Genomic DNA, 24,788 nt, shown 5'->3' with positions numbered 1-24,788 from the left:
AAGAAGAAAAGAAGCAGGGTAGCATGCAGCAGAGTCAGTTCGTCAGTGATGGCAAAACCACAGCCAGCACAAACCCAGACTCTGGCACCACCGCTGCCACAGTCCTCGCATTTACCCTGGCCCAGGAAGGGCAGGGGAAGGGCTGGTTTGCTCCCCCCTGCCAGAGCACCACCCTGAGTCAGCGTCCTCCCCTCCGCACGGCTCCCTCCAGCAGGGACGTTTCTCCTGGGCTCTTCTCCGATATCCCCACTGCCCCTGCTGCAATCCCAGCGCCCGCTCTGTCGAGCTGAGGCTCAGTGTGTGCTTTGTGTGACTGCTGTCAGGAACACCTACCTTTAGTCTCAGCTCTCATCACCTGGGATCCTGCCTTGTGGTGATGAAGAACTATGCAACAAAGTGGAAGAAAACAGAAAAAATAATGTAAAAAAGCAAGTCTAAGCTCAGATCTACAAAGCTAAACCGAGGGACGGGTAGCAGTCAGGTCAATGACATTGTTCAAGTGAAGAAATCACCACTGACACTAGGAGACAACTTCTAGAAGCTTCTCAAAGACTTACATGCACACCTACTGGCACTGTTGGCAGACGGTGATCTTTAAGAGCAGGAAACTGAAGATTATTTGTGCAGATATTTTCTAAATAAGATCTGCTGCCACAAACCATGGGGCTTGCAATTCAAACCCTGCCAGCCCAGCCCAGCCCAAAGGCCTTGGCGCCCGTGCTGCCCCTCCACCACCCCCAGCGGGCAGCGGCGGGGCTCTGCCCTGCACAGACACCACGTGCAGGTGCTGTGCCTGCCTCCCTGCCTCCCTCATCACCTGCTGCGAGCTCACAGCCCTCAGCCCCCCCACGAGCTGTCCTCTCTGCCCTTCACGCCGACCGACAAACCCATACAACACGTGCTGTGCGAGCTTAGATCCACGCACACTGACGTGTCCGCTACTTGCTCGGTGGATTTACGGTCAGTTTTGCACGAAGCCTGTACCTGGAGCGAGATGCAGCACTTACTTGCTCGTTCTTCGGGAAGCTGTCTCAAAGAATTTTGTCCTGGAGGCCACACTGCAAAGAGATCGAGAGGTCACTCCAGTTATCTGATAAGGCAATTTGCTAATTAGGTAGCAGGGAAAAGAGCAGCACCATTAGCAGACACTGAAGACAATCACTTCCTAGGATGTCTTTCTGTGCTCCTTTCGCCCCCGGCTCCACTTCGTGCTTCCTGCACACCACTCCGAGCGCTCAGCCCCCGACCACTGTTAGTCACCCTGCTACTCCCATGCTCTTGCTCAAAATCCCATGTGCTAGTATAAACCTGCACCCATCCCTTTTTATGGCCTCTCCTTCACTTTTATAAGCTTCATATTAAGCTTCCAACTGGCCTCATAAAAAGAGGAGTTATAACAAGTGATTCAGGAGAGCGGTGGCAAAGCCCATTCATGCCCTGCAGGTGTGGAGCTGAAGCTCACAGCACCCTTCCTGGGTTAAGCAGTGAAAACGCAGGATTGGAGTCAGCTACCTAACACAGTGCTGCAAGAATTTCAGCAGCCCAGCAGACTTGGGAACTGCCCTTTGTAATGACAAATGTTTTTGCCATCTTGTATCACTACAGGCTGATATAGGTGGCCACCCCAAATCTTAGAGCACAAGGCTGGTGGCAGAGCATGGGGTGAGGGATGTCGGTGCAAGGAGTTGGGTGGCAGCCCGAGAACCCGCAGGATGGCGTGGAAAGGAAAGCACAGCTTGGTGAACGCGCAGCAGCTGCGAGCTGCGAGCCCCAGGTTGGGGCTTCCATGCCATCCACGCCAAACCGGTCCTGGGACTTAATCACCTTCTTCTTTTCCTGTATTTTTTGTTTTGTTTTGTTTTTTCCTCCCACTGAAGCCAGCAGAGTTTCTGCCTCTTTAAAAACTGAAAGAAATCTAACGATGAAGCTGAACTGCATCCAATTTCCTTAGCAGAGGTCCAAGCTGGATCTCTCCTTTCCTGGGAAGCATCTCATTTGAGAGGCTTGTTCAGAGCCAGGCAGGGAGGGAGCTTCCAGTGGCACTGAGATGAGAAGTAACAGAGAAGGTGACAGAAAGGAAACTCAGCCCCAGAGCTATGCTGGACGAGGCTCAGAGCTTTGTTTTTCCCACAGTGTGTTTGCTTTTGCTATGGCCACGCTCCTCTGCAGTTGTGCCCTGTGGGCAGAGCCCGACCTGGCTCTCGCGCAGCTTTTCCAAAGCAACTCAAACCCAGGCCGGCCACGGTGTTGAAGACGATGTCCACGGGCCCCAGCCATCGCATGTCGAAATTGCTGGAGAGCAGCGTGGTGTTTCTCCTCTGCTCTCCCGAGGCCCCAGGCAGGTGACACCAGCTCCCGCTCCTGCTGCCAGGCGGCCCTGCTGTCCCCGCACGCCCCCCGAGTCCCCAGGGGCCGGCAGCAGCCTCGACTTACACGGAGGAAGGCATTTCCTCGGCTGTCCCTGCTATCAGGTCCGGCCTCTGCTCCAGCTTCTGAGGGACGGGAGTCCTGCACGGTGGGTCTGGGGGCCTCACCGGGGGGCGCATTATCACGGGCTTGTCGCTGTGGGACCGAGGCTTCGGGACACCCTCAAACTCGCCTGCAAGGTAGATGACAAATGTTGTGTGTGAAGCTTTGGCAGAGGGCCAGCTGTTTGTGCAGATACACTACAGCAGTCGGTGGGCTCGGGTCTGTCTGCCTGCCCTGTCCTCTCTGACAGCCGCCAGCAGCCAGAACCGGGGAACGGGACCCAGGACCACGCAGTTCCCCCTCTACCTCTCCCAGCACAGCCTTCCAACACGAGGAAGAGGGGCTGCAGAACCTCCTGACAACAAACCCGCCATCCCTACCACCTGCCAGGCTGGGAGCTGCCACTTTGCCTTAACCAAACCCGGGCAGCGCAGCGAGGAGCAGCCCCGAGGAGGCCGCCGCAGCCCCTGCACCCCACTTTCTGGGCGCTTGGCTCAGGCCGGGGGCCCTCCTCTCCTGCCCCCGGCTTTCTGCTCTGCTGACAGCAGCTCCTAGCCCGGCCCTTGCTGCTCACGTAGCCCCTGCAGCCCTCGGCCGCCCTCGCTGCCCCGCTCCTCAGCGCGCCTCCCCGGCTGCTTCTGCCGCCCCACGGCGCTGCGAGGGCCGGGTTCTGCCCTCCTGATCATTGCCACTGCTACAGACTCCAGCTTCTGAGCGGACACAAGCCCAAGATGTTCTTCTGTTTGGTGAGTTAATTAATTTGGTGTAACTACTTGACCGGGTCTTTGTCAAACCTTTAGCTACTGGACCTTGTTACGCTTTGGTGCGTTAGCTCAGACACGGGGCTCAGCCAAATAAATCTCTTCTATACTTGCCTTTGTAAATTCTGATCCTGGACTTTCTCCTTGGCAGAGCGGTCAACTGGAGTTTCTCAGGAAAAGGCCTATTTTCTAATCCTTCAGCTGACATATCCTCTTGGCTTCTCCAGTTTTTCAAAATTATCCTCACTAAAGCATGATACAGCGTTCTAGCGCTGATCTGAAAGTATCAATACAGATGTAATATAACTTTATTACTAATTCAGTGTTCTTCTATTTATATGTCCCAGGATCAACACAGCCGATTTTATTACACTGTGTCTCCAGAACATGCTGTCAGCATGCTATGGTTGATAATGCCAAAACATAAAACTTGTAAGCACTAAATGCAGCCGATGTATAAACCAATTTTAAAAGCTATCTTACTTTTCCAAAGGCAGATTTCCACCTCCCATTTATGCAACAAATTTAAATTAAGCCAGTAGTATTAGTCAGATGAATTTTATGTTTGTGCTACCCAGCCAGGCCTTTTATTCTTTCTCTTTATTGTATGTGGGAGTCATTTGTCAAGCATACAGCCCAGTTTTTATTTTCTAAACACAGGACCGTGAAGCTGTTAGAGGATGACAGCATCTAAAAAGCACTGGAAAGAGTGCAGGAAAAGCTGGCAAACTGCAGAAAGCAATACTTCTTTTTTATGACCATCGTCTTGAGTATCTTATAAAACTCAGCACCAAACACATGCTGTTACAGCAACGCGTCCCATCCAGCAAACGGCGTCCTGGCAGTGCAAGGGACAATTTCTATAAACACACGGACACACAGCTACATGCCTTGCTCTGCTGAGATGGACATCAACAACTCAAATTTGGCCCCAAACTTATTTCTACATATTACGTGTTTCTGTATAAAGCTTATTAAAATACAAATAGGACCCAAATAAGACCAAGAGACAAAGTGCAGAAGCAGATGCTCCCAGGAAAGCCTCCACATGCCAGAAGCTGTCACAGCAGGCCTGGCACACACAGCAACCAGAAATTAAAATGTGAGAGTGACTCAAAGTCACTTTATTGAAAGTCATTAAAGTGACTTTCACTGCTTCCCCGGTTTCTGCGGAGGAGAGAGTCGAAAACCCAGGGTGCTCGTGGCTGGTCAGCCCGGGCACAGCGCGTGGGGGTGAGGGATGCGGAGGACGAGGGCTGGCACAGACCTGCCCTGGGAAAAGGGGCTCGCTCTGCCTTGCTTGGCCGGGATGCTCACCCTCTCTGCCGCAGACGCCCGGCCGGGGCGCGGGTCTCCTGGCGTGGAGCGTGGGGGTCCTCAGGGCAGGGCTGGCCACCACGCCGTTGGCAGCCTTGCCGGCCACCAGCTTGGCTCCTCCGTCCTGCAGCCTGGCCACCGGCTTCCCCAGGTCCACCTCGGCGGGGGGCCGCGCTGCCTTGTCCCCCCCGGGCCGGGGCGCGGGCAGGCGGCTGCGGAGCAGGGGCTTGGGGGTCTCGGAGCTGATGCTGCCGTTGGGGGTCTGGCCGTAGCGGTCTGCTGCAGAGCCAAGGGGACAGACAGCGGCTGGGTTAGGAACAAGCATGCGGCACTGAGGAATCACAGACCTGGAACAATGCTGAATACGACAGCATGTGTTTACGGGTTTCTTTTAAATTTGCAGTGCTCTTGATCCTAAGAAGCTTTGTGACATGCTCTAGTGTCCCCCCCCAAATCATTCATCTCACCCCTCTTGTTGTGCCACAGACCCACACGCAGGATGCCAAAGAACAGTGATGAAGCCGATTACACTCTGCAGACTCGGTGAGGGCACACATTTACACCTCTGCTCCCACTTTGGAAAAGCATTTAAATGCAAGGTGGGGAGCTGAATGCCCTAGCTACATGAGAAGTGTTGGGATTTTATAGAGCTATTTGAATCATCTCGCGCCAGTGCCAGAAGGTACACTTGCAGCATTAAACCTAAAACATCATCACAGCTCTGAAACCTGTAACAGATAAGAAGACCTGTATCCTCTTCTGGTGATAATGTGATCTAGGGCACAGCTTGCAACAACAATTACAGCAAACCAGGTGCAGAGAGAAACATGATTTTAAATCAATGTGCCCTTAAGTACGCTAATAATTGCCTCGCCATTTCCTTACAACCAAATTAACGTCACAGCAGAGTTGTACTTGGTCTAGCAAACACCCTCACTGGTCCTGAGCAAAGGGGCTTTGCTGTTCCTGTAAAACACAAAACCGTCGGCAGCGCTGCTGCCTCTGCAGCCTGCCGGGACTAACGCACTCTGCGGGACGTGGCTCCGACAGCACGCAGCCCCTGTGCGCGCCTGCCTCGTTCTGCACCTCCCTTCCTCGGCTGCATCTGTGCTGCTCTGCACTGGGACCTCCGAAGCCTCAAAACCCTTTCGCTGGCTTCTCACGTGTAAGAACAGAGAACGCTGCAAGGAATACAAACAGAAAAGAAATCCACACACAGTGTGAGGTGTGAGGTGAGCATCCTCCGGTGATTATGGTTTTTGTTTTCCTTTCTCACTGAACACCAGAGCTCGCTTTCTGCCATGCTCGTGCCCTTGTAAATGCAATTCTGCTGCTACTGTCACTGCTTATGGAAAGGTGTTCAAAGAATAGGGGTGAGAGAGAGCGAGGGTGCCAGTGGGAAGCTGAACTGACCTCCACTTTCTTCCACAGAAGCCCCAAAAAAGACAGGTCTTTCCCTCAGAGGACGCTTGGAAATGGTGATGGGCTTGTGCCTCCGGGCAGCCACCCTGGGGGGAGGCACTGGTGGGGCAGCGCTGTCTTCTGGGGGGCCCGAGTAGATCTGTAAGGGCAGACAGGTTTTCAGAGGATGCTCACCAGATCAGGCAAGTGTCCTGCCACGCGCCCACTTCGGCATCTGCAGCACTGAGCTGAGTAACGCAGAAAGATCACAAACACAGACAAAATGAGCAGAAGCAAATTAGATCAGATTAAGTCAGCTTTGAATCTGATATTTGCTGAGAAGCATCAGGTTTTCCACGCTAGTGAGGCAATGCAATCTACAGAAAGCACCCAAACAAGCCACCGCATTGTTTTCGATTTAACGCTGAAAACCACTTTGGGTCTTGGCTTACAATGAAGTACGTGGCACCCTAAAATTACCCCAGATGAAATACTGGCATAAAAACAATACTGGTTAGGAGTTGTATCTCCTTTTCTCACTGGTCATATGGCACCTATTTGGTTGGGGTTAATTCAGAGGTCCTTATTTATGTCAGCATTCTTTTTAATAGCTGCAAAAAGAATAAAGCCTTTGGGCAGCCTTTGGATGATATGAAACAACACAGGAAGGACCCACACCAACTGCTCTTGTACTTTTCCCATGGATATCAGCTGAATTCACAGCAGCCTCAAGGAGTGAATACTGTGCAGGGAGCGGCAGGGGCTCGGAGAGCTGATTCCTCTTGAAAGGAGGATGTTTTTTGAAACATCAGCCTCATCCCTACACACTGACAAGTGTCCAACGCTCTTTTTAAATAAAAAGAAGTGTTAAGTTCTCTGGATGCTTACAGGGGTACCATAGACCGCTGTTTTCATGAGTTGCTTTTTAACATTTGGAAACCGTGCTAAAACCCACAGCAAGCCACTCCTTTTAAGATGTGAGTGCAGCCTCTGCTTTGGTTCTGCTTTTCAAATAAAAATCCAAGTTAAACAACTTGAAGGTACAAAGATATTGACAGACCGTCACATTTAGAAGGTTTGTACAGCGAAGAAGGTGTTTCCAGAGGGATCAACTTATTTAATTTAATTGTGGCACTGATATATAAGCTGTGGGAGCAGTAATTATCCCCAAAGACTTCATGAATAGTTACTCTGTCCTTAGAGCCTTCATATTGCACCCTATAAATAATCTCTCTCTCTTCCTCCAGGCTCATTTAAAGTGTTTGGATATACGTGAGCTGAAGATACTTTCAGCTCTGACGATGAACTTACATGCTCAGTCTAATAAATGTTATTCACTTATCCTTATTGCTAAGAAATTAAAAGCAAGCAAAGATGTCTGGTTTAATTAAAGATTTAATTCCAGCTCTTGGAAGTGGCAGGGTGAATTGTCTGTTGACTCAGCCCAAACCATGGGCTGCATGAGAGGGGATGGCAGAGGCTCAGTTCTGGAGCAAGTTCTGTGAGGATCCCCATGCACAAACACTTTGCTGTTTTGCTGTGAGAAGTTACTCAAAAGCATTTCTTGTGACCTACCAAGACACCGGCATGTGACTTTCACGAGCTTCTTGTGCAGATGCTCCTACGTCTCTCTGGGCACTTTCATCCCGTTTCCCTGTTCTCCATCTACCACAACCGACTCACGCCACCCATCTGGTCTCCGTTTGGGAGCTCTGACTCCACATCCACTGTTACAAAACCCTGCTCTTCCAGCTCTGGCCTCCTCTTCCTTTCCCCAGAAGGGAGGTTCTGCCTCACGCGTGCTGCCCCGGCTGCTGGGAGCCGTCCCCATCCTCCCTCTTTAGCCGATGTCTTCACACTTCCCCCAGGACGTAGGAGATTCTCTGAACCCTCTCAGTGTGATGAAAAGCCGAAGGATCAAACTCACTCGTAAGAACCTGGTGCTCTTACCAAGAAAGCAATCTGGTCCCTGGTGTCCTGATCTGAATGCAAACATTGATCAAGTTTTTGCACATTATCACAAAGCTCTATCGCCCTCTGGTCACTCTGGAAAGCCTCAGCAGTTGTATCACAAGGAGGAAGCACTACCAAAGAGGACAGTGGAATATTCTGCCTTCCATCAGGGGGCAAAATCAGCAGGTCCCCTCCCCAGCCTTCCCTAGGTCATCCCCACACCTGCATCTGAACAGGGCATTGGCACAGCTGAATCATTTTCATCAACCCTTCGATATTTGTTTGCTTTGGTATTGTTCCTGTTCTAACAGTCAGACAGCGTCATGTCTTGGATCCTGCCTGCTGAAAACTGTTATGCTCTAGCTTGGCTCCTGGCTTCAGCAAAGGAAAGAAAAGTCCTCTAATCTCCAGATATCGAACAGTTGTTCTTTTTTTTTTTTTTCCCAATAAAGATTTATCTTATTTAAAAAGAAAACAAAAAAAAAACAAGACTCAGGGTTTCCTTTGGAATTAACTAACTACAACAACCACAACATATCTGTTACTCTTTTTGTTTGGTTCTGAAGCATCTCAGAGGAGTATATTTTGAAAGAAAAATCCCAACCCTTAAGGAGACCACAAAAAAAGGAGCCAGAGCTCCAAATCGTTGCCACAGCAACAACTGGCACGAACGCGACGGAGCAGCGAGGAGCTCCGTGGGGGCGCTCCCCGGGGCTGCCGCCTGTACCTTCCCGAAGTGCTCGATGAGGATCTCAACTACGATGTTCTGGAACTTGATGTTCATCATCGCTGCCACGGTGTCCTCCTGTGCTCGCATGAGGGTCGGTCCAAATATCACCCCCATGTTAGATGGTGACATCAGATTCTCCCGGCTGTGCTCACACACACTGTGGGCAGGAGGGAAAGAAGCAATCATTATTTTTTATCTTGTTTTTTTTAAAGCCAATCTTATTCTATGAAACGTAAAAGGCGCATCAAGAACCAGCCGCTGAATTTTCTTTGTTCTGTTTAAGCAGAGTTTGTTTCCCAACCCTACCAGACAGAAAACACGTCTCTGGGACATGCACCTTCTTTGGCTCAGGCAACCGTCTGCGAGAGCAACATGCTGACAGCATTTCTGTTTGATCTCTCTCAACTCTGCAAACAAAAGTCCTCTGTGCAGCACATACACAAGAGGAATCATTTAATTTGAAATACACTATTTATCTCAAACTGACTTCTGGCATTTTTTGTCTCTTTGAAGGAGAAGGACCGAATGCAGGGAGGAAACTGGGGAACATTTCTTCTCAGCAAGAGCAGTCAGGCATTGGGACGGGTTGTCCAGGGACGTGGTGGAGTCGCTGTCCCTGGGGGTGTTCAAGCAAAGGTTGGACGTGGTGCCTGGGGACGTGGTTTTGTGGGTGACATTGGCAGTAGGGTGACGGTTGGACCAAATATCTTGAAGGTCTTTTCCAACCTTAAAGATTCTGATATCTTTGGAGGATTGCAATAAATCTCCACAGCATCTTTTTCTGAGAGAATCATTTTCCAAAGAGCAGAACTCTCTCTGTTCAGCAGCTTTCAAGATTTGAAGCAACACACAAGCCTGTGGAGCAGCACAAATTATTGCCTGAACACTAACCACATAGGTGGACACTGCACATTCTCATCCTACACGTTTCACATCCTACGCATTCCACATCCTACTCTGAGGACCAAAGGAGAGAGAGACTTATGCTGAAATTTAATGAATTCTGCCTTTGCACTGTAGCTCTGCTGCCAGAGAGGTTTCTGACAGCATAAAGGGGGCAGGGAACATAACTTCAGTGTAAACACTTTAAGGAATAAACATAATGACCACAAAACCAGCATTAGCCTCATCAGCCCGTAAGCCAGACACTCTCAATTCTGCCACTCCAGCAGAGAGGTTTCTAAAAACCACATAGATGCGTGCATGGAAGGCTGGCAGCAGGTCCTAGCTGGATCGCACAGACTTCCTCACCCCAAAAGAGAGGGCACGGCACCGAGGGCCAAGCACTCAGCTTTGAGTGCAAGGGCTGGAAGTTCTTTGAGTTCAGGAGTGGAAGAGGTGCTGCCCAGCACCCCCAAGCATGCACTGCCTACACATCTGTACATTCACGGCTTCGTGCTGCCCTAAGGGCTCAGCCCACTGAGCTGGAGATAAAACCAAAGCGTGCTTCACATTCAGCCTGGGGGCACGGGTCTTACAGCTGTTCCTGAACCCCAGACCTAATGTTCTTGTTAATTGGACTGGGAGGCGACAAGTTTATGGCTCTGCTCTCTCAGACAGTATTTTCATTTTAGAATTATTCCCTGCTTCGTGCTTGTCAGAAGGAGGTGAGAGCGGCAAGTAGAAAGAGAAGCATCACTTGATGCAGCGGGCAGCACGGATAATCACACCATTTGTGCAGTCAGAATGTAAATTCCTAGGGGGGCAGTGGTGGATATGATTTTACAAACCTGCCACAAAAAAATGCCTGTTCTCTTGGTTCTGTCATTCCTTTTACTTTGGCTTTAGAGAAAAACATCTGCTTACTTGACTAGGTGTCGTATGAGGAGCTCCAACATCTCTCTGTTCTTGTCAGGTAGTTTATAGACCAGAGCGTGAATGGCTCCCAGCCTGTAGTCCAGGTTCTCAGATTCTGGGGAGAAGTAACACAAAGAAAAGTTTGTGCCTTTTAAAGTAAATAGATGAAAGAAAGGTAAAGCCAAACAAAATCTGTGGGAGCTGTTCCGTAGGCTGGCTGGCCAAACCCAATGATGGGAAGCAGAAGGAAAAGGAGATTACATAGCAACAGGGCAATCACTGTGGGAAACAAAGTGAAGTGGAAAGAGGAGGAAAGGAACTTGAAAGGGAGCTCGGGGCCAGACTCCCTCTCAGCACAGGGACACAGGCTGGGTACGGCCGGCTCCTGCCCCTCACCGGCCCCTCAGCGCAGCACACCTGGGAACCGCGCAGCCCGGCTGCTGCTCTTACCAGCCCGGAGAGCTGAAATGCCAAACGGCACAGCAAAATGCACCGCCGGAAAAAAATGGAGTCCCTGACCCAAGGAGGTCACTTAAAGAAGCATAAATAATCGAGAAACAATAAAATACTCAGTGTGAGAAGAATAGTGTGGGATTTTGGTGGCTGGGAAGCTTAATGGTGCAAGTTTCTGAAGGAGTGTAAGGAAAGGATTATGGTTTTGCAAATACCCAGCCATCATTGGTGTAATCAGTACTAAAACTAATAAATCTTGGGCTTGAGCACAACCAGTGGGTGGTGGAAAATTTTCTTTGCAAGAAAGAACAAGTGTTATTAATTCTCCTAGGGTCCAAAGCAAGGGGAGGCGGGGATCTTTCCTTGCCTCCTGTTGACTTCCAGGAGACATGGGGGTGCGAAGGATGCTTTCATCCAAAATGCTTCCACGTGTGCCACGAATCTCCAAATGCCAGCACTCTCATGCTGAGGCAGATGACTAACTCCCTGCAGCCCATGCTCTACACCTCAGCGTGCTGGCTCTCGGCAGCCTGAGGACGCAGCCAGTTCGGATCTATTATGGCTCATTTGAAATGGCCATTATGGCAGCACAGCTGCGGACTGGCTGCTTTAGCACAGGCTATGCCACGATGGTTTGCCCGTGTTACTTGGCTGATCTCTGTTAATATTGGCTGCGACTCAGCCCCAAGAGGTGCAGGAGAGAAATGCGTTCCATGTACCAGTAGATTCTTTGGACTCAGCATCCCGGGACAGATTTCATGACCCAAAGGGACCACCTAACTCAGCTTGGCAACAGCACATCACATTCCCTCACACGCTTTAAAATAAATACACCAATACTTTTGAGAAACAATTCTTCTGGGACACTTGGGATGATTTGTGTTCAGGTTAGCTGACAACCCCTGGCTCCCAGGCCCTCGGAAAGCATGCAGCCCTGCTACAGGGAAGCATGCTGCAATAGCAAAGAAAAGAAGGGCAGAAATACCTTCATCATCTTGCCTTAAAATTACACACCCAGAAGAGAGGGTCGCTCCTGTTTCTACATTAGCAAGTGGCCAGATAACCCTGGTACAGCCTAGCAAAGCTTTTTCAAGTGATTTTAACCTGCATTTGCTCTGAGTATGGCAAAACCAGGCAAGTACTCTTCCAGTCCTGTGGCTCGTGGTGTAACTGACTGTTACGGTGTGGTTTTGCCCCCCAGGTCCTCTGCCACCCCTTGTGCTGCTGCTCCTCCCGGGGGGCTCACACGGCTCCGCTGCCCCAGGGAGCACCACGAGCCCCGGGACCAGCTGGGACACAGGGCAGGCTGCGTGGCAGGGGAATGCAGCGGTGGGGCAAACCCCAAACAGGCTCCATGCCCAGCAGCGTGATCAGCACCAGGCGAAAGGAAGCTCCTTCCACCAGGTGAGGGCTTGGGGCCACCACCAAGGCAGCAGCAGGACTTACTGGCAGCCAGGACCAACTCTTTGTGGAGCTTGTACGTCATGACAGGTTCCGACAGGTTCCTGCAACAACCAGAGAGAAAACTGAGCTCTGCGAGGCCGCCGTGACCTGCTTACAACCGATCGCAAAGCAAAACGGTGGGCAAACCTGCTCGCCCCCAGCCCACCAGTTCCCCACAGCATCTCCCCCCAGATGGCATTGCAGGACGTGGCATTTCTACAACAGGCATACTTCTCATGAGAAGAAAAGGAAAAAGAGCTATTCCCCTTCCCAAAGCCTTCGCTGCTTCGTCTGCGGTTGCAGCAGGCAGATGTTCCCACCTGGCAGCGCTCCCCACTTCCCACCCGGCCAGCCCCAGGCTGCTCTGCCCGCCCCGTTACCTGAGATAAAACTTCAGCGAGCTGGTAATCGTCTTGATGTCCCAGTCGCTGCTTTGGAGATCTACATCCCCTGGACATTTTGGATCTGGAGGAACAAAACGGCTTTAAAATAAGACTCATTTTGAGGTTGTTAACAAAAGCAAGCCCTCAGGGAGGGTACCCACTTGAGAGAGACAAAGCTAGAGCAGCACGTGAAGAAAGCTGCTCATTCTCACAAGGGGGAAAAGCAGAACAGCAGTACTGGCACCAGTATTTCAGGAAGGCTGTTACTCAGGGTGAAGAGAGTGGTGCTAACCAGGGGCAAAGGCAGAAGCAAAGGCAGTATTTTAACAGTCAGCAAGGCGCATTCTCTAGTTTGTTTTTTCCTGGTGCAGTCAAAACTGGCAGAAACCATACATCCTAGCAGCTCCATGATAAGTCTTCTCATACCCAACATAATCCAACTTTCCAGCTCCATCCCCTCCCTCCCAGCAACACCCTTAAGGCTGCTCTGGAAGCAGCCCCTCTTGCTGCAGAGAGGAGGGACATGCAGAAAGAAGCAGAGCTGGGTGGAATCACGCTTTGCTCCTGCCTGCCCCTGACCAACCCATCGTCTCTGCAGAACGATGGAGTGAAGGACACGGGTGGAAGAGGGGGGTCAGCTGGACTGAGGAAACAAACTGCATACTGATTTTAAGAAAGAAAGAGGACTAGGGACAGAAAATCGACCTCCTTACTCAAGTTCAGGAAGAAATTGTTCTGCGGCAGTTTTTTCTGCTCAGTGCTGTTGGACTTTGCGTTGTGAGTTTGTACGCAGTGGGGTAGCAAGTGGTCAACCAGAGTGATGAATATTAAATAAAACGAAAAGCCACTCACAGCTGGGGTTCAGAAGGGAAAAACACAGAGCTGCTCGCAGGGAGGGTGAGAATCAAGAAGCAATAAAAACTTAGGCTAAGTAATTAGTCATCAGGCAAGCGTAACTGGATAACTGAAGTGGCTCCGTGGGAATCGGGTACAGCTCCATGTCAGCACAAACCAGCCCGTTTAATGAACAGCAACAATGGTAAGAGCAGGAACAGCCTCGGAGTACTACATTGACATCAGATGTCCGCACAGGGAGCTGAAGGAAGCTGGCGCATGCCCGAGGCATGCAGACACCAATGGAAATGTACTTTTTGCTCTAGCCCCCTCCAGCAGCCGGCCACAGGGGCTTGGCTGTGGGTGCTCGAGACCCTGGGGCCCGCAGGGCGGTGTGGCCACCTGCCCTCACCCTGCAGGGACAGGAGCGATGGCTTCGGCTGTGTCCCTGTCTGGGGGGGCACAGAAGGACGCTGCTGAGCCCTGTGCTGTTCCCACTTCTTGCATAAGGACTACCCAGTACCTAACGCGCTCGTATGAAGCGCAGGACTCAGTGCAGAAAGGCTTGCCCCAGCAGCACGTACACCGACCGGTCTGTGGGGAGAACCAGTCCCTCCCAGGTACGCTGGGCTCGGGCCGTGGCAGGCCCCGTGGGACACGCAGCTGGGGCTCTGCCCGATGGTGCCAGGCTCAGGCCGGCGTCGTGGATGCTGCGAGGAGATGGAAGCGCTGGGTCTGTCACACGTCTGCCACCTCCAGTCCTCAGAAAGCCTTCACAGCTGCCTGTCTGCTTAGGATGTTGCAAAAGCTCTCGCTGGCTCAATCTGACCTTTATGAAGAATGATTTCAGCCCTTCTGAGCAAAAACCCTAACCCAGGTGAATGGCCTCGCTGCTAAGGTACGATATGTGTCCCCACCACCGTGGGGTGAGGGAAAGGGACCCCAGGTCCCCCCTCCTGGGCTGCTGCAGGGCTGGCACCGCTGGCACCTCTGCAGACAAGCAGCTCCCGAGGCACGGCGCTGGCGGGGCACGTCCCCTGGCAGCAGTGCTGTCTGAACACCAAGATCCTTGGGACCATGCTGCTAATTAACGTGGGCTAACCTCCCACCCTGTTCTCATCCCCGCTGCCTAAATAAGGATTGGGGCATTGGCTTTCACAAAGGAAACGGAGCCGGGACGGCCAGGTGGGCCCCAAATTCTGCTGCCGCTGCTTGGCTGCGGGGTGATGCTGGCCAGCCTGCGCCACGTGGAGGCGTGGAGCAGCAGCGAGGGCTCATCCCTGCTGGCCCTCGTCCCGCTCCCGGGGCCGCAGCAGAGCACACCCCGGCACGTGATGCCAAAATGCCGGAGTATTTTTAGCACAGGGTGGGAGAAGGCTCGTCCCCACAGCTCCGGGGTCACCGCCTGCCTTCAGCTCCCCGCTGCTCCCACAGCCTGAAATACGAGTTGAGCCAGCAGCAAAGGCGGTGGGAAGGGAGAGAGGACAGGGTGGGAGGCAGAAAAAAGCTCAGAAAAGCAGGGAAGGGTGTGCCGCAGCCTCATCGCGTTGTGAAAGCCGATCCTCTTCACCCTTCTCAAACAATATAAAAATATAACAGCCTAACCGCACGGAATAATTCATTCTTACCAAAAAAGGCATTCAGCAACTTCTGCACCTGGATGTTGCTGCCAACCGTTCGGTAGACGCCCTCTGTGGAGATCCCTAAGCACAACAGAGCAGAGTTAGAGCCGTCCTGGCAGAGGGCTGTCCGAAAGCACCATCTGGCGGAGCGACAGCCTGCTGGGGAGCTGCACGGCCACCCCGTCCCGGCACCCCGCATTACCCAGCCCTGTGGGGTCAGTACCCCCCCTCTGCCCCTCTCCCAGCCCCTGGGACCCGGACAGGGCTGGCTGCATCCCCCAGGGGCTTGGACATGCCAGCACCACCACCTCTCCGTGCAGCCCAGAGACTCAGATGTTAGGGAGCAATTTGTCCTGCTCGGACAGGCTGCAGGTTTGGTGAGAGCCCATACGGGGAGGTGTAGTCCCCTGCCCCGCTTCCGTCCTGCCCTTCTGCCTAACGGGCCCGAGCAATTCTTTACTGCAGCTAAACCCTGCCTCTAACCCAGCACACAGAGCGCATCCACTGCTGCTTGCCTGCAGCCTGGTGGCCACCTTCCTCTGAGCCAGAGAAACTGGGGAATGAAAACACCACAAAGGCGAAAATTCAGTCCTACCTGGAACGTGGTATGACAATACTCCAAATAACGCCTTATTTCTGCTCTTTTGGCACATGTTCTCTAATCATTTAAACAGGACTGCCTGTCAGCTAGCAGCGCTATGCTGTGGATAACGGCACACGCTCCAGGGTGATGGGAACGGGGACATGCCAGGAGGGCTGCGGGCACCTCACCTTTCGTTTCTACCGCGTTGATGCACTTCCGCACAAACTTGAAGCCGACCTCGTTCAACTCCACTGTTTCAAAGAAGGGAAGCAGTGTTAGCTGCCGGGGCACCGGCACGCGGTTACTCGCGGAAAACTGCTGGGCAGGGGCCGGGCACAGCCACCACGCAGCGCTCCGGCCCCACGCGGGCATCGGGCTGCTGGCTCCAGCTGCACCGCGTACGTGCCTCTACGGACACACGGGCGGTCTTTACATCTCAGCGAGCAATTATTAGTTTCATATGCTCTCGAGTTTTTTTGGATTTATGTTGAGCTGCAGCGTCTCCCCCTGCCCCCTCTCTGTCTTTAATAAAAGAAGTGTGAATCAGAGCCCTGCCACATGTGAATGTGTGTCTGATAATGACTTGATTAATCATTTCCAGAGCACTGCAAAATCTGCAGTTAAATCTCTTCCACATCATAGGATCACGTAATTTCTACTTATCTACTTGATTAAATTAAACAAACAAACAAAAAATAAATAAAAACCGCACAGCTTTACCTGCTGCCTGAGTAAAGAAGAACACAGGTTTTTGTTCCAGCTGATTAATCACAGACATTGTTTATGCCTGTCTTACAGGCATTGTGAAGGAGGCAGAAAGTTACCACTTTTCATAGATGTATTTCAACTTTTCTACTTCTGGTAATTTTCCAGGACATCTGGAAGGATTGTCCAGGTTGTGCTGTGAAACACCTTTCTGCTCAGTGCCAACATTTATACCGAACCTCCCCTGAATGACTGTGCTAAATACAGACTTGTTGCAGACACCAAGCGGGAGAGAGCTCTCCATTTTCTTTAATTCACAGAGGAGACTGGGAGACAAACTTCCTTGAAAGACTTATTTGTGTAATCCAGCTGGCTGGGAAAAGCCTTCTAGAATTTGGAATTTTAGTTGAAAACTCCACATTCAAATTTTTATAGTCCAAAAATCCATACCACGTTAGCAGGGTTTCAAACTAAATTTTGGTTGAAAATATTGACTTTGAGTTAGCATCTGGAAGTGAATGTAAAACATGCCTTACATTTAGACTTAAATATAATATATTTTAATTATATATATATATGTATTTTTTCTGTTAATACACAGTGAGATTTATTTAAAATCTCCTGTAGAAAAGCCAATACTTGGTGCATGTTTGCTTGCATGCTTTAAAGAAAACAGCTTTTCCCTGGAAGAAGCAGACACATTTGTACCACATTTGCATCCAGCCACGCCGCCTGTGTGGTGGGGAGCACCAGGAACCAACCCCATGCTGCCTCTGATCGCCTGCTGGAACCTTTGTTATGTGAAACATCCTCAACTTCTCTCACAGACCTCCTCTATTACTCTGGGGTGGAGAGATGCAAATTGGACTCTACCTCTGGCTCTCGCCATACCAAATCTGCACATTGCAATCAGCAACTTTTATCAGTGGCAGCTCACTCTTATCTGGCCTTGGTATCAGGCACCCTGATGAAAGAAGTTACACTGCTGCCCTGCACGTTACACAGCCAGTCTGCAGAAACGCAAGATGAGTGTATCTGCAATGAAATGCTCTGCCCGGCCGCAGGCCAGCCGCACATCAGAGGAACAGAAACAGAAATGACTCACTTTCTTCCTGCTTCGTGATGGGACTGTGGTAGATCTGAAAAAAGGGGAGGGGGTGGAGGAAGAAACAAAAAAATAATGCAACGTGACTTGACACTTTTCAAAGGAAAATGCAGCACCCCATAATCATCCAAAGCCAATCACAAAGAGCAAGACAACATCCCAAATAAAGTACTTTTATAGTTATACAAGCTGACATTATCTATGCAATAGACAAGCTTGCGGACTTCCTAAATTTCACTGGAGCAACTGTTTCTAGGAAAGGGGTTACCCAAAAACTGAACAAGGACTTTCATTTGGCCTTTAGGTACCCTGCAAAAATGACAGCTGGACAGTCTGGCACACAGTTTTTTTCTTTTTTTCCTTTTTTTTCTTCTTTATAAAAAAATATACTTAAAATGTCAAAGACATTCCTTCTTCACCCCACACAAAACACTTTTTTTTTTTTTTTAATAAAGAATAAACAGTAGGTGCCATTCTTGATGGAAATCAAGGATCTTTTATAGGTAGTAACACATCATGGAAACTGAGCAAGTACCTGCCATAAGCAAATGGCTGTCTGCTGTGAGCACATCGACCCTCCCTATTATTCCAAACTGTTTTCTCTTTAGATCAGCAGGGAAAAAGGTGTTGTTGAAGGTGCCCATGTTCCATCTCTCTGCCCCCAGGTCTCGGCAGTACATCAGCAGTGTGAGCCCTGAGCTACTCCACCCAGCAGCAAGTCAGCGAGTGCAGCCAATGCTCTCACCAGGAGCACTTTGGGGAAGGCTGCTCTCAAAAGGCGAGGGGAAACCAGGAAATGTGTTTTCCCATACTGCCCATCACGCTGTCTGTTTACAGGAAATTCTGTAAAATGTAGGAATCTGTGCTTTGCTCACATTAAAGGAAGGAAATAACAACAGCCACAGGAGCACTGGCGAGCACTTGCGCAGGGTGGCTGCTCGCAGCAGACTTTACAAACACCGCTCAGAGCAGGTATAAACAAAAAAATGCTGCCATGCAGATCTAAGAGGGAGTTTTAACTGAAATATCAATTCTTTCAAACTCTGTAAGGCCATGGATTTTAGGAACTCTGGCAGTTACAGATAAGTAGAAAAATGTACCAAAGATTAAAGGGGGGAAAACCAGCATCCCCGCTGCAAGCTGTGGAGAACAGATAGCATGAAATCCAATTACAGACGTGTAGTAGCTGAACTGATGCCCTCAGTTACACAAAAGCAACAGCAGCCAAGCGATCCCTGTAGAAACGAGCTTTCCATAGGTTGCTTTATTGATCCTCCTCAAGACCCACCAGCAGAGGACACTGCCTGACTGCAAATCCACAGCTACGTACCGCTTCTGGACTACTTACTGGCTCTTTTCCGTCCATGGCTTCCATCCACAGCCTTCGATTAGCTTCCGAGAGCGCTTGCAGCGTGATGGTCCCTGACCTAGGCAGAGTTTGCCCGGGGGCAGACAGGAAAACGAAGCAAAAATTATTTTTTAATAAACAGCAGAGATCGATTTCATCCATTTTTGCAGGGCTTATCTTTCTGGAGGCCATTTTAACACTAAGCATCTCACCTCTCATTAGTTTCAATGTCGAAACAAAACCTTTTGTCTATGGAGTCCGTCTTTCTCCTTACACAGGACTTCAGTGTCAGATCTAAGGTGCTCTAGGAAAGAAAATTAAAACCAAGTTTAGAGGAAAGAAACGTGGGAGAAGATTTAAGGTTTCTCAGCCCCCTCAGCCTGCAGCCTAGCATGCTGCTTCCCATCGAGACACACGGCAGGGCTGCATCAGGCGGCTCCGGTGCCACGAGCACAGATGGCCCTTCCCACCACTCGACAAAGCTGCAGCTAAGACCACGATCACAGGCTCTGTAAACCAGGTTTCCCCTCTGCAGTAACAAAATGTTCTCGATTTCATGGGATTTTCCTACAGACGAGTGCTAAGTACCTCAGTAACAAGCACTGTGATTCCGCGGGGCATAAACCTTGCTTCAAACAAGCCTTATGAAGGACTCACTTGTCCTTTCAGAGCATGTCTGTTGTCTGACTGCGTTGGATCCTAGTTTTTATTGGGATTAAGGAGGGCTATCAATTATCCACAGCATTCACGGCCCAAACAGCTTTACACAAAACACCACATAAAAAAACCGCTCACTGACCAAGTCTAGCGTAGACGTGCTCAGATGAAAGGGCTGGGCCTTGGCCCTGTGCTTTAATCGCCCTCTTATTTACAGCAGGGGCAAGCAGGAGGCAGTTTATGGCACGTTCATGAGACCTCCAGGACCCTGCAGGAGCTCTGCAGGAACTCCTCGCCGCCGGAGCCCACGGGAGCTCTGGGCAAAGCGGATCCCACAGGCCCAGGGCACCCAGCAGCAGGGCATGGTGGCCTGCCCCAGGGCTGCGTTGGGTTTATGCACGGTGCTGATGAACTCCTGGCTGTGCTGTGCGTGCTCGCTGTTGGTTTTTGTTGGTTTGTTTGTTTCAGAGCACTCTTTGTCACTGGGCATTTGAAGTTGTGTGGCCAGCTATACCCTGAAGGTGCAGATTACCAGACTGCAAGAGTTTGGGAAGATGCTGATCTAAATTTTGACGGGCCCCTACCTGCATTGAAAGGCTTTAATAAACATGTTTACAGCACAGATGATGACAGATCTCTTCAGTCAATATTTTGGACATTTCTTTGCCCTCTGCCAAGGGCTTCCAAAAAACACATTTTATTTTACTGCTGCGCTGTGCAGAGGGCTGCCAAAGAACACAGAGCATGAGATCAGAAACTGGAGAACAGCACGCCTGACTTGCAGGTCCCTGGGGGATGCTGTTCCATGGCAGAGGTGGGCGGGGGGACTCAGCTGGACTCCGTTTGTATGCTCTGAGCCATGGTCTCATCCAAGCCTGTGTCCTGCCCCTTCCCTAGCACACCGAGGAACTGCCGGGAACTCCCAGACACACTGGTGAAAAACAAAGTATTTTGTACCAGGTCCCCCAGTCACCCTTCCTACAACGGGGCTGCTCTGCTCTGGATGTGGCTTCAGAACCAGGTTTCAGTGGTTTCAGACCAACTGAAGGAAAAACTTCGCAAGCCTGCAGATATCCCTCCAGGGAACTCACTCACTTGCTTAGCTCCAGGCTTCTGGTCCATGGGGGTCATCCTTAAGGTTTTTGCCTCCTTTTCGTACTGGCAGTAGTACTTCACCCAGGAGATGCCCAGCGCCCCTGCAGAAACACGCGGGAAGCAGGAGTCAGCAGCAGTGCTCCAGTCTGACCTGGCACCTCCCGCGGGTCTGTGCCTCCTGGGGAAGGGACAGCGCGACCCATGCGGGGTCCCAGACCCAGGAGGGACAGGAGCGAGTGGGATCACCCCCAGGGGCACGTGGGGATGCCCCCATCCCCATCAGCTCCATGCTGGGGGGTGTGGGATGGAGGAGAAGGAGCACGGGGCGGCTGCTGCCTGCAGTGCCCTCCGGAAAGCTGCTGGTGAAAGGAGGTTTGTGGGGCTCTGGCTGCAAGCCAGACTGGTGCGGCACAGTCCAGCCAAGACCTACACGAGCAGGATCCTGTGTGTCTCAAATGCTTGCTTCACATGGAGACCACTATTTTTGTCTGTCAACAAAAAGTTGGCAGTGAAGACAACGGCACTTTTAAAACACCTTCAGTTCCTATTTCCTTCACACTAGGACTTGCTGCCACTTTTCTTTGTTGTCTTACATGAACCCCATTATATGAAATACTTGAATTGATGCATCTTTTGCAATGTCACTTTTAAGTTCAAGTTTTTCTTTTCATACTCCACTTGTACGGGAAAAATAAATAAAGGCAGCAAATACTCATTGGGATGCAGGAATGTGCAAAATTTGTTTGTGGTCTAAAATTACTGTGTATGTGTTTTCTCTTGAACACAGGGTAAACACACATATAAATACATTTGTATATATAACCCAAAAAAATAACTGCTTACAAAATAAGGTAGCTGTAGACTCAGAGGCCACAGCTCTGTATGCAGGCTTCTGTCCCTCGCGTGCTCATGCTTGCATGACCAACAAGTGTTTGTAAGAGACTGAGTCTGACTGAGTTCAGCACAGGACAACTGCTGCTGCCAGCAGGTCAGCCTTCATCTCCGGTTAACACTTCAGCTCTGCTCACAGGCACTCAGAGACGTTGCCTGTCTGAGCCACTAGGTAAAAGGCACACAGTACAGGACATGGCATCTTTCTAACGCACAAACTGATTTAGTCGGACACACTCAAATACCAGCGTTGGGAGCTGGGAGAGAGGACATCTGGAGAGAAGGTGGGGATTGAAGCCCACAGCCCTCTGCGAAACCAGCACCAGGAGTGCTGACTTGCTGCACGAGCGTGCATTTCACCTGAAGTGAGCTGGTACAGGAAAACAAACAGCAAAAATTCAGCATCCAGCACATCGTCCCGAAGGGAACTCCCAGAATGGGAAGAAGTAAGAAGTGCAGTACAAATGCCAGTCCCGTAACCACTCAGGAACCGCACATGCTGATGTGGGCTAAAAATGACTCGCTTATCAGTGAGAAGGAAGCTGGGCAGAACAGCACATTCACTCTCACAGAAGGCAGCCAAGGTGCAATCTGCCAGAGCTCCAGTGACATGAAGTAATAAATCTCACCTAATTCACGCACAGGGCAATTAGCTCCTTGCTTACACGGCTGGCGTAGCCTGGAGAAAGCTTTGTGCTTCCCCTGAGAAAGCTGCACTGCCATTAATGCTGCCGCTAGGTCCTGAGCCACTGCTGGGCACTGGGAGGCACCGGGCTGGTGGCATCTGTGTGACACAGCCACAGCCATCCCGTGGCCTGTGCTGCCCAACCACCACGGGCTGGGAGCTGAGCACAGCCTGCCAGCAGGGCTCCAAGCCACGCAGCCCAGGCTGACAATAAAAAAGCATTACATTTACAGATAGAGATAAAAAGCATTACATTTCTCCTGAGTGTACAGGTAGCCCTCGATGGTCGGCTGCCCAGGTAGCTTGCAGGTTAGGGGGGCTTCCTTCATCCTTTTCTTGAGGTCTTCCAGCTCCTCCCGTGTGCTGGAAAAGTGATTCCTTGTCTGTTGGGGGAAAACAAAAAGAGGTACATCAGAACAAGAGCAGAGAGCAAGCCTCAGGTATCAATGATCAACATTTCAGCCTCAGACTTCAGGTGCTCTGGCAGAAATGTCTCCAGTGCACAAAATATGAAAGCCACTCCACAAATTCAAATGAAAACTCAAAACAAAAAGCTAAGAAAGTGACAGCCATAAGAACACCGGGCTTTTAAAGACGGTTGAAGAGACAAGGCTTAACATACCAAACATGGAAATGGTGATGAAAAGTCATGACTGGGAGGACGCTTTTGTTCTTACAAGAAAAGAACCTTAGCACTTTTTAAGGCTAGGTGGAAGAGAAGGAAGCACCTGAACTCCTCTTTGCACTCTTATTTAGGTAACAGGTACATTCTCCTACAAACATAGGCTGTTTTTCCTCAGAAGACCATGCTACCCTGCTTGGCATGGAATTGTTTTAAAGAGTTGTGTCAGTGCAGGGTACAAACTCAAGGCGTTTTTACAGAACACCACTCACACCAATTAACGAGCCAGCAGTAAACTTGGCTTGGCATAGACTTATGGCTGTTGTTGCACTGGAATGAGGGCCAGCCATGAAAGACTGGGGATAAAACAAACAGGACACAGTGAGAATACCCTGTGAATATACCCTGTGAGTATACTCAGTCAGAGGAGGAGCTTACCAAAGCATTTAGTAAGCGGACACCACAAACATGAAGGTTGTAGGCTTTTTTAGAAGTCATGTACAATTTCAACCTTGTGAAATTGGAAGAAATTCTCAGGTTTATGCACAAGGTTAAATGACACAATTTTAACAGCCTCTTCTGGACAGAATCTGTGATTTCTGAAAAACACTGTGATCATACCTGCAGACACTTGTATGCAGCAGAGAAGGAAAGGTGTGTGAACTAAGGAGGAAATAACTCTCTCTGCACCTCCCACAATGCAAACACGGACAGTCTGTTTTGCATGGACAAGCCTTTCTACTAGAGGAGTTTAAATACAAATGAGAATAGAGGTCACGTGTAAAAAAATATTTCAGCTGGACGGGAACGTACATTCTGCAGGCTGAGCTGAAGCTGCTGCTTGTAAGGGAGGAAATCCTGCGTGAGCTCAACTGTCAGGTTGTTGTAAGTGAAGAGGCTGTGGAGAAAAGCCAGCACCTGCAAAGGAGAGACAGGACACAGATCAAACTCCTTCTAAGTTTCTAATCACAGGAAAGATAAGCAGGAAGCAGGGTTTCAGAAATTATATATACAAATACGTTTTTCCTACGATTTTGGAATGCTGCAAGTCTTAACGTGAGTTACTGACCACGGCGTGTCTAACGCCCAGGCCTGCCTCCCACAGATACGCTGTCTTGGTAAAACACAACCCCAAAGGCAAGACGCTGCTGTGGAAGCAGAGGCAGGCTGCGGACAGCTCGTCCAGGAGAGCTGTGAGATCCCACGGGTGGCTGTGCCCAGCGGCTCCGTGGTGCTCCAGCAAACACCGCTAAAGGTGTGGAGCGGCAGCGAGCCAGGTGTGCAGGTTAACTCCTGCTCCACCACCAGAATCCCCAGGACTGAATTCAGCCTGGGAGCTCATCCCTTCCTGCAGCTATCCGAGTCAGCATATCCGAGCATCAAACAGGAAGGGCCGAAAGAAAAGGAAGCTCCTACCGGTTCCACAATACTGAATTTCTTGCTTTCTTGTACCTCCTGGATCTGGTACACATACTCGAGGGATGACTCAAAGAAATTGTGCCTCTCTTTGTCAACCTGAAGGTCAGCCTGAAGGAAAAAAAAAGCACTCTGATCTGAAGCACCACATCCACAGCCCTGCTCCCACCCACCTGAACAAGCTCTAGGTGGATTTATGCTTATGTTCAACTGGTTACAAAAGAGATTATTTCCCCCCATATTTTAAAATCTAGAGCAGGTGGTGGTGTTGCTTCTGGACTCGACTCTGAGGAAAACCCCATGCACACCTCCTGTAACTGGGACTCCTTCTTCTTAGAAGACAAATGCAAGTGGCGATCCAGCATGGAATAAAACTTCTCACCATCCTTCTCAAACTTCTTCTTCCTTTCCTGTAGATGCAAGAGTTGAAGCACAACCGGTTACTGGCGTCTTTCAGATAAGAACATGCAACAAAGCCAAAATCTGTTCTGCAACTCAGCATTCCCAGGGAAAAATTC

General features: G+C 50.3%; 1 protein-coding gene across 4 annotated transcripts in view; it reads right to left on the bottom strand.

Moving 5' to 3' along the window:
• The window catches only part of OPHN1 (oligophrenin 1), a 55,782-nt gene that overhangs the window by 2,254 nt on the left and 28,740 nt on the right, over positions 1-24,788 (bottom strand). For 2 of the 4 annotated variants that reach the window (XM_038184019.2, XM_072043075.1), the window contains 19 exons: positions 24,579-24,680; positions 24,271-24,381; positions 23,668-23,772; positions 22,486-22,615; positions 20,657-20,757; positions 19,117-19,208; positions 18,905-18,983; positions 17,557-17,590; positions 15,935-15,997; positions 15,170-15,244; positions 12,705-12,789; positions 12,328-12,386; positions 10,438-10,543; positions 8,629-8,788; positions 5,961-6,108; positions 4,548-4,826; positions 2,434-2,599; positions 1,008-1,058; positions 334-384 (listed from right to left, as the gene is read on the bottom strand). In XM_038184019.2, coding sequence (XP_038039947.1) covers positions 342-384; positions 1,008-1,058; positions 2,434-2,599; positions 4,548-4,826; positions 5,961-6,108; positions 8,629-8,788; positions 10,438-10,543; positions 12,328-12,386; positions 12,705-12,789; positions 15,170-15,244; positions 15,935-15,997; positions 17,557-17,590; positions 18,905-18,983; positions 19,117-19,208; positions 20,657-20,757; positions 22,486-22,615; positions 23,668-23,772; positions 24,271-24,381; positions 24,579-24,680 — 1,989 coding nt within the window. In that variant the 3' untranslated portion in view covers positions 334-341. Of the gene's footprint in view, positions 1-333; positions 385-1,007; positions 1,059-2,433; positions 2,600-3,344; positions 3,508-4,547; positions 4,827-5,960; positions 6,109-8,628; positions 8,789-10,437; positions 10,544-12,327; positions 12,387-12,704; positions 12,790-15,169; positions 15,245-15,934; positions 15,998-17,556; positions 17,591-18,904; positions 18,984-19,116; positions 19,209-20,656; positions 20,758-22,485; positions 22,616-23,667; positions 23,773-24,270; positions 24,382-24,578; positions 24,681-24,788 lie in introns of those variants that run through there. The other 2 variants (XM_038184020.2, XR_011811844.1) reach the window with 2 other exon arrangements.

The sequence above is a fragment of the Anas platyrhynchos genome, chromosome 10 (genome assembly GCF_047663525.1).
Source record: "Anas platyrhynchos isolate ZD024472 breed Pekin duck chromosome 10, IASCAAS_PekinDuck_T2T, whole genome shotgun sequence".
In the NCBI taxonomy this organism is placed as follows: domain Eukaryota; kingdom Metazoa; phylum Chordata; class Aves; order Anseriformes; family Anatidae; genus Anas; species Anas platyrhynchos.
This window is presented reverse-complemented; position numbering and strand designations above follow the sequence as displayed.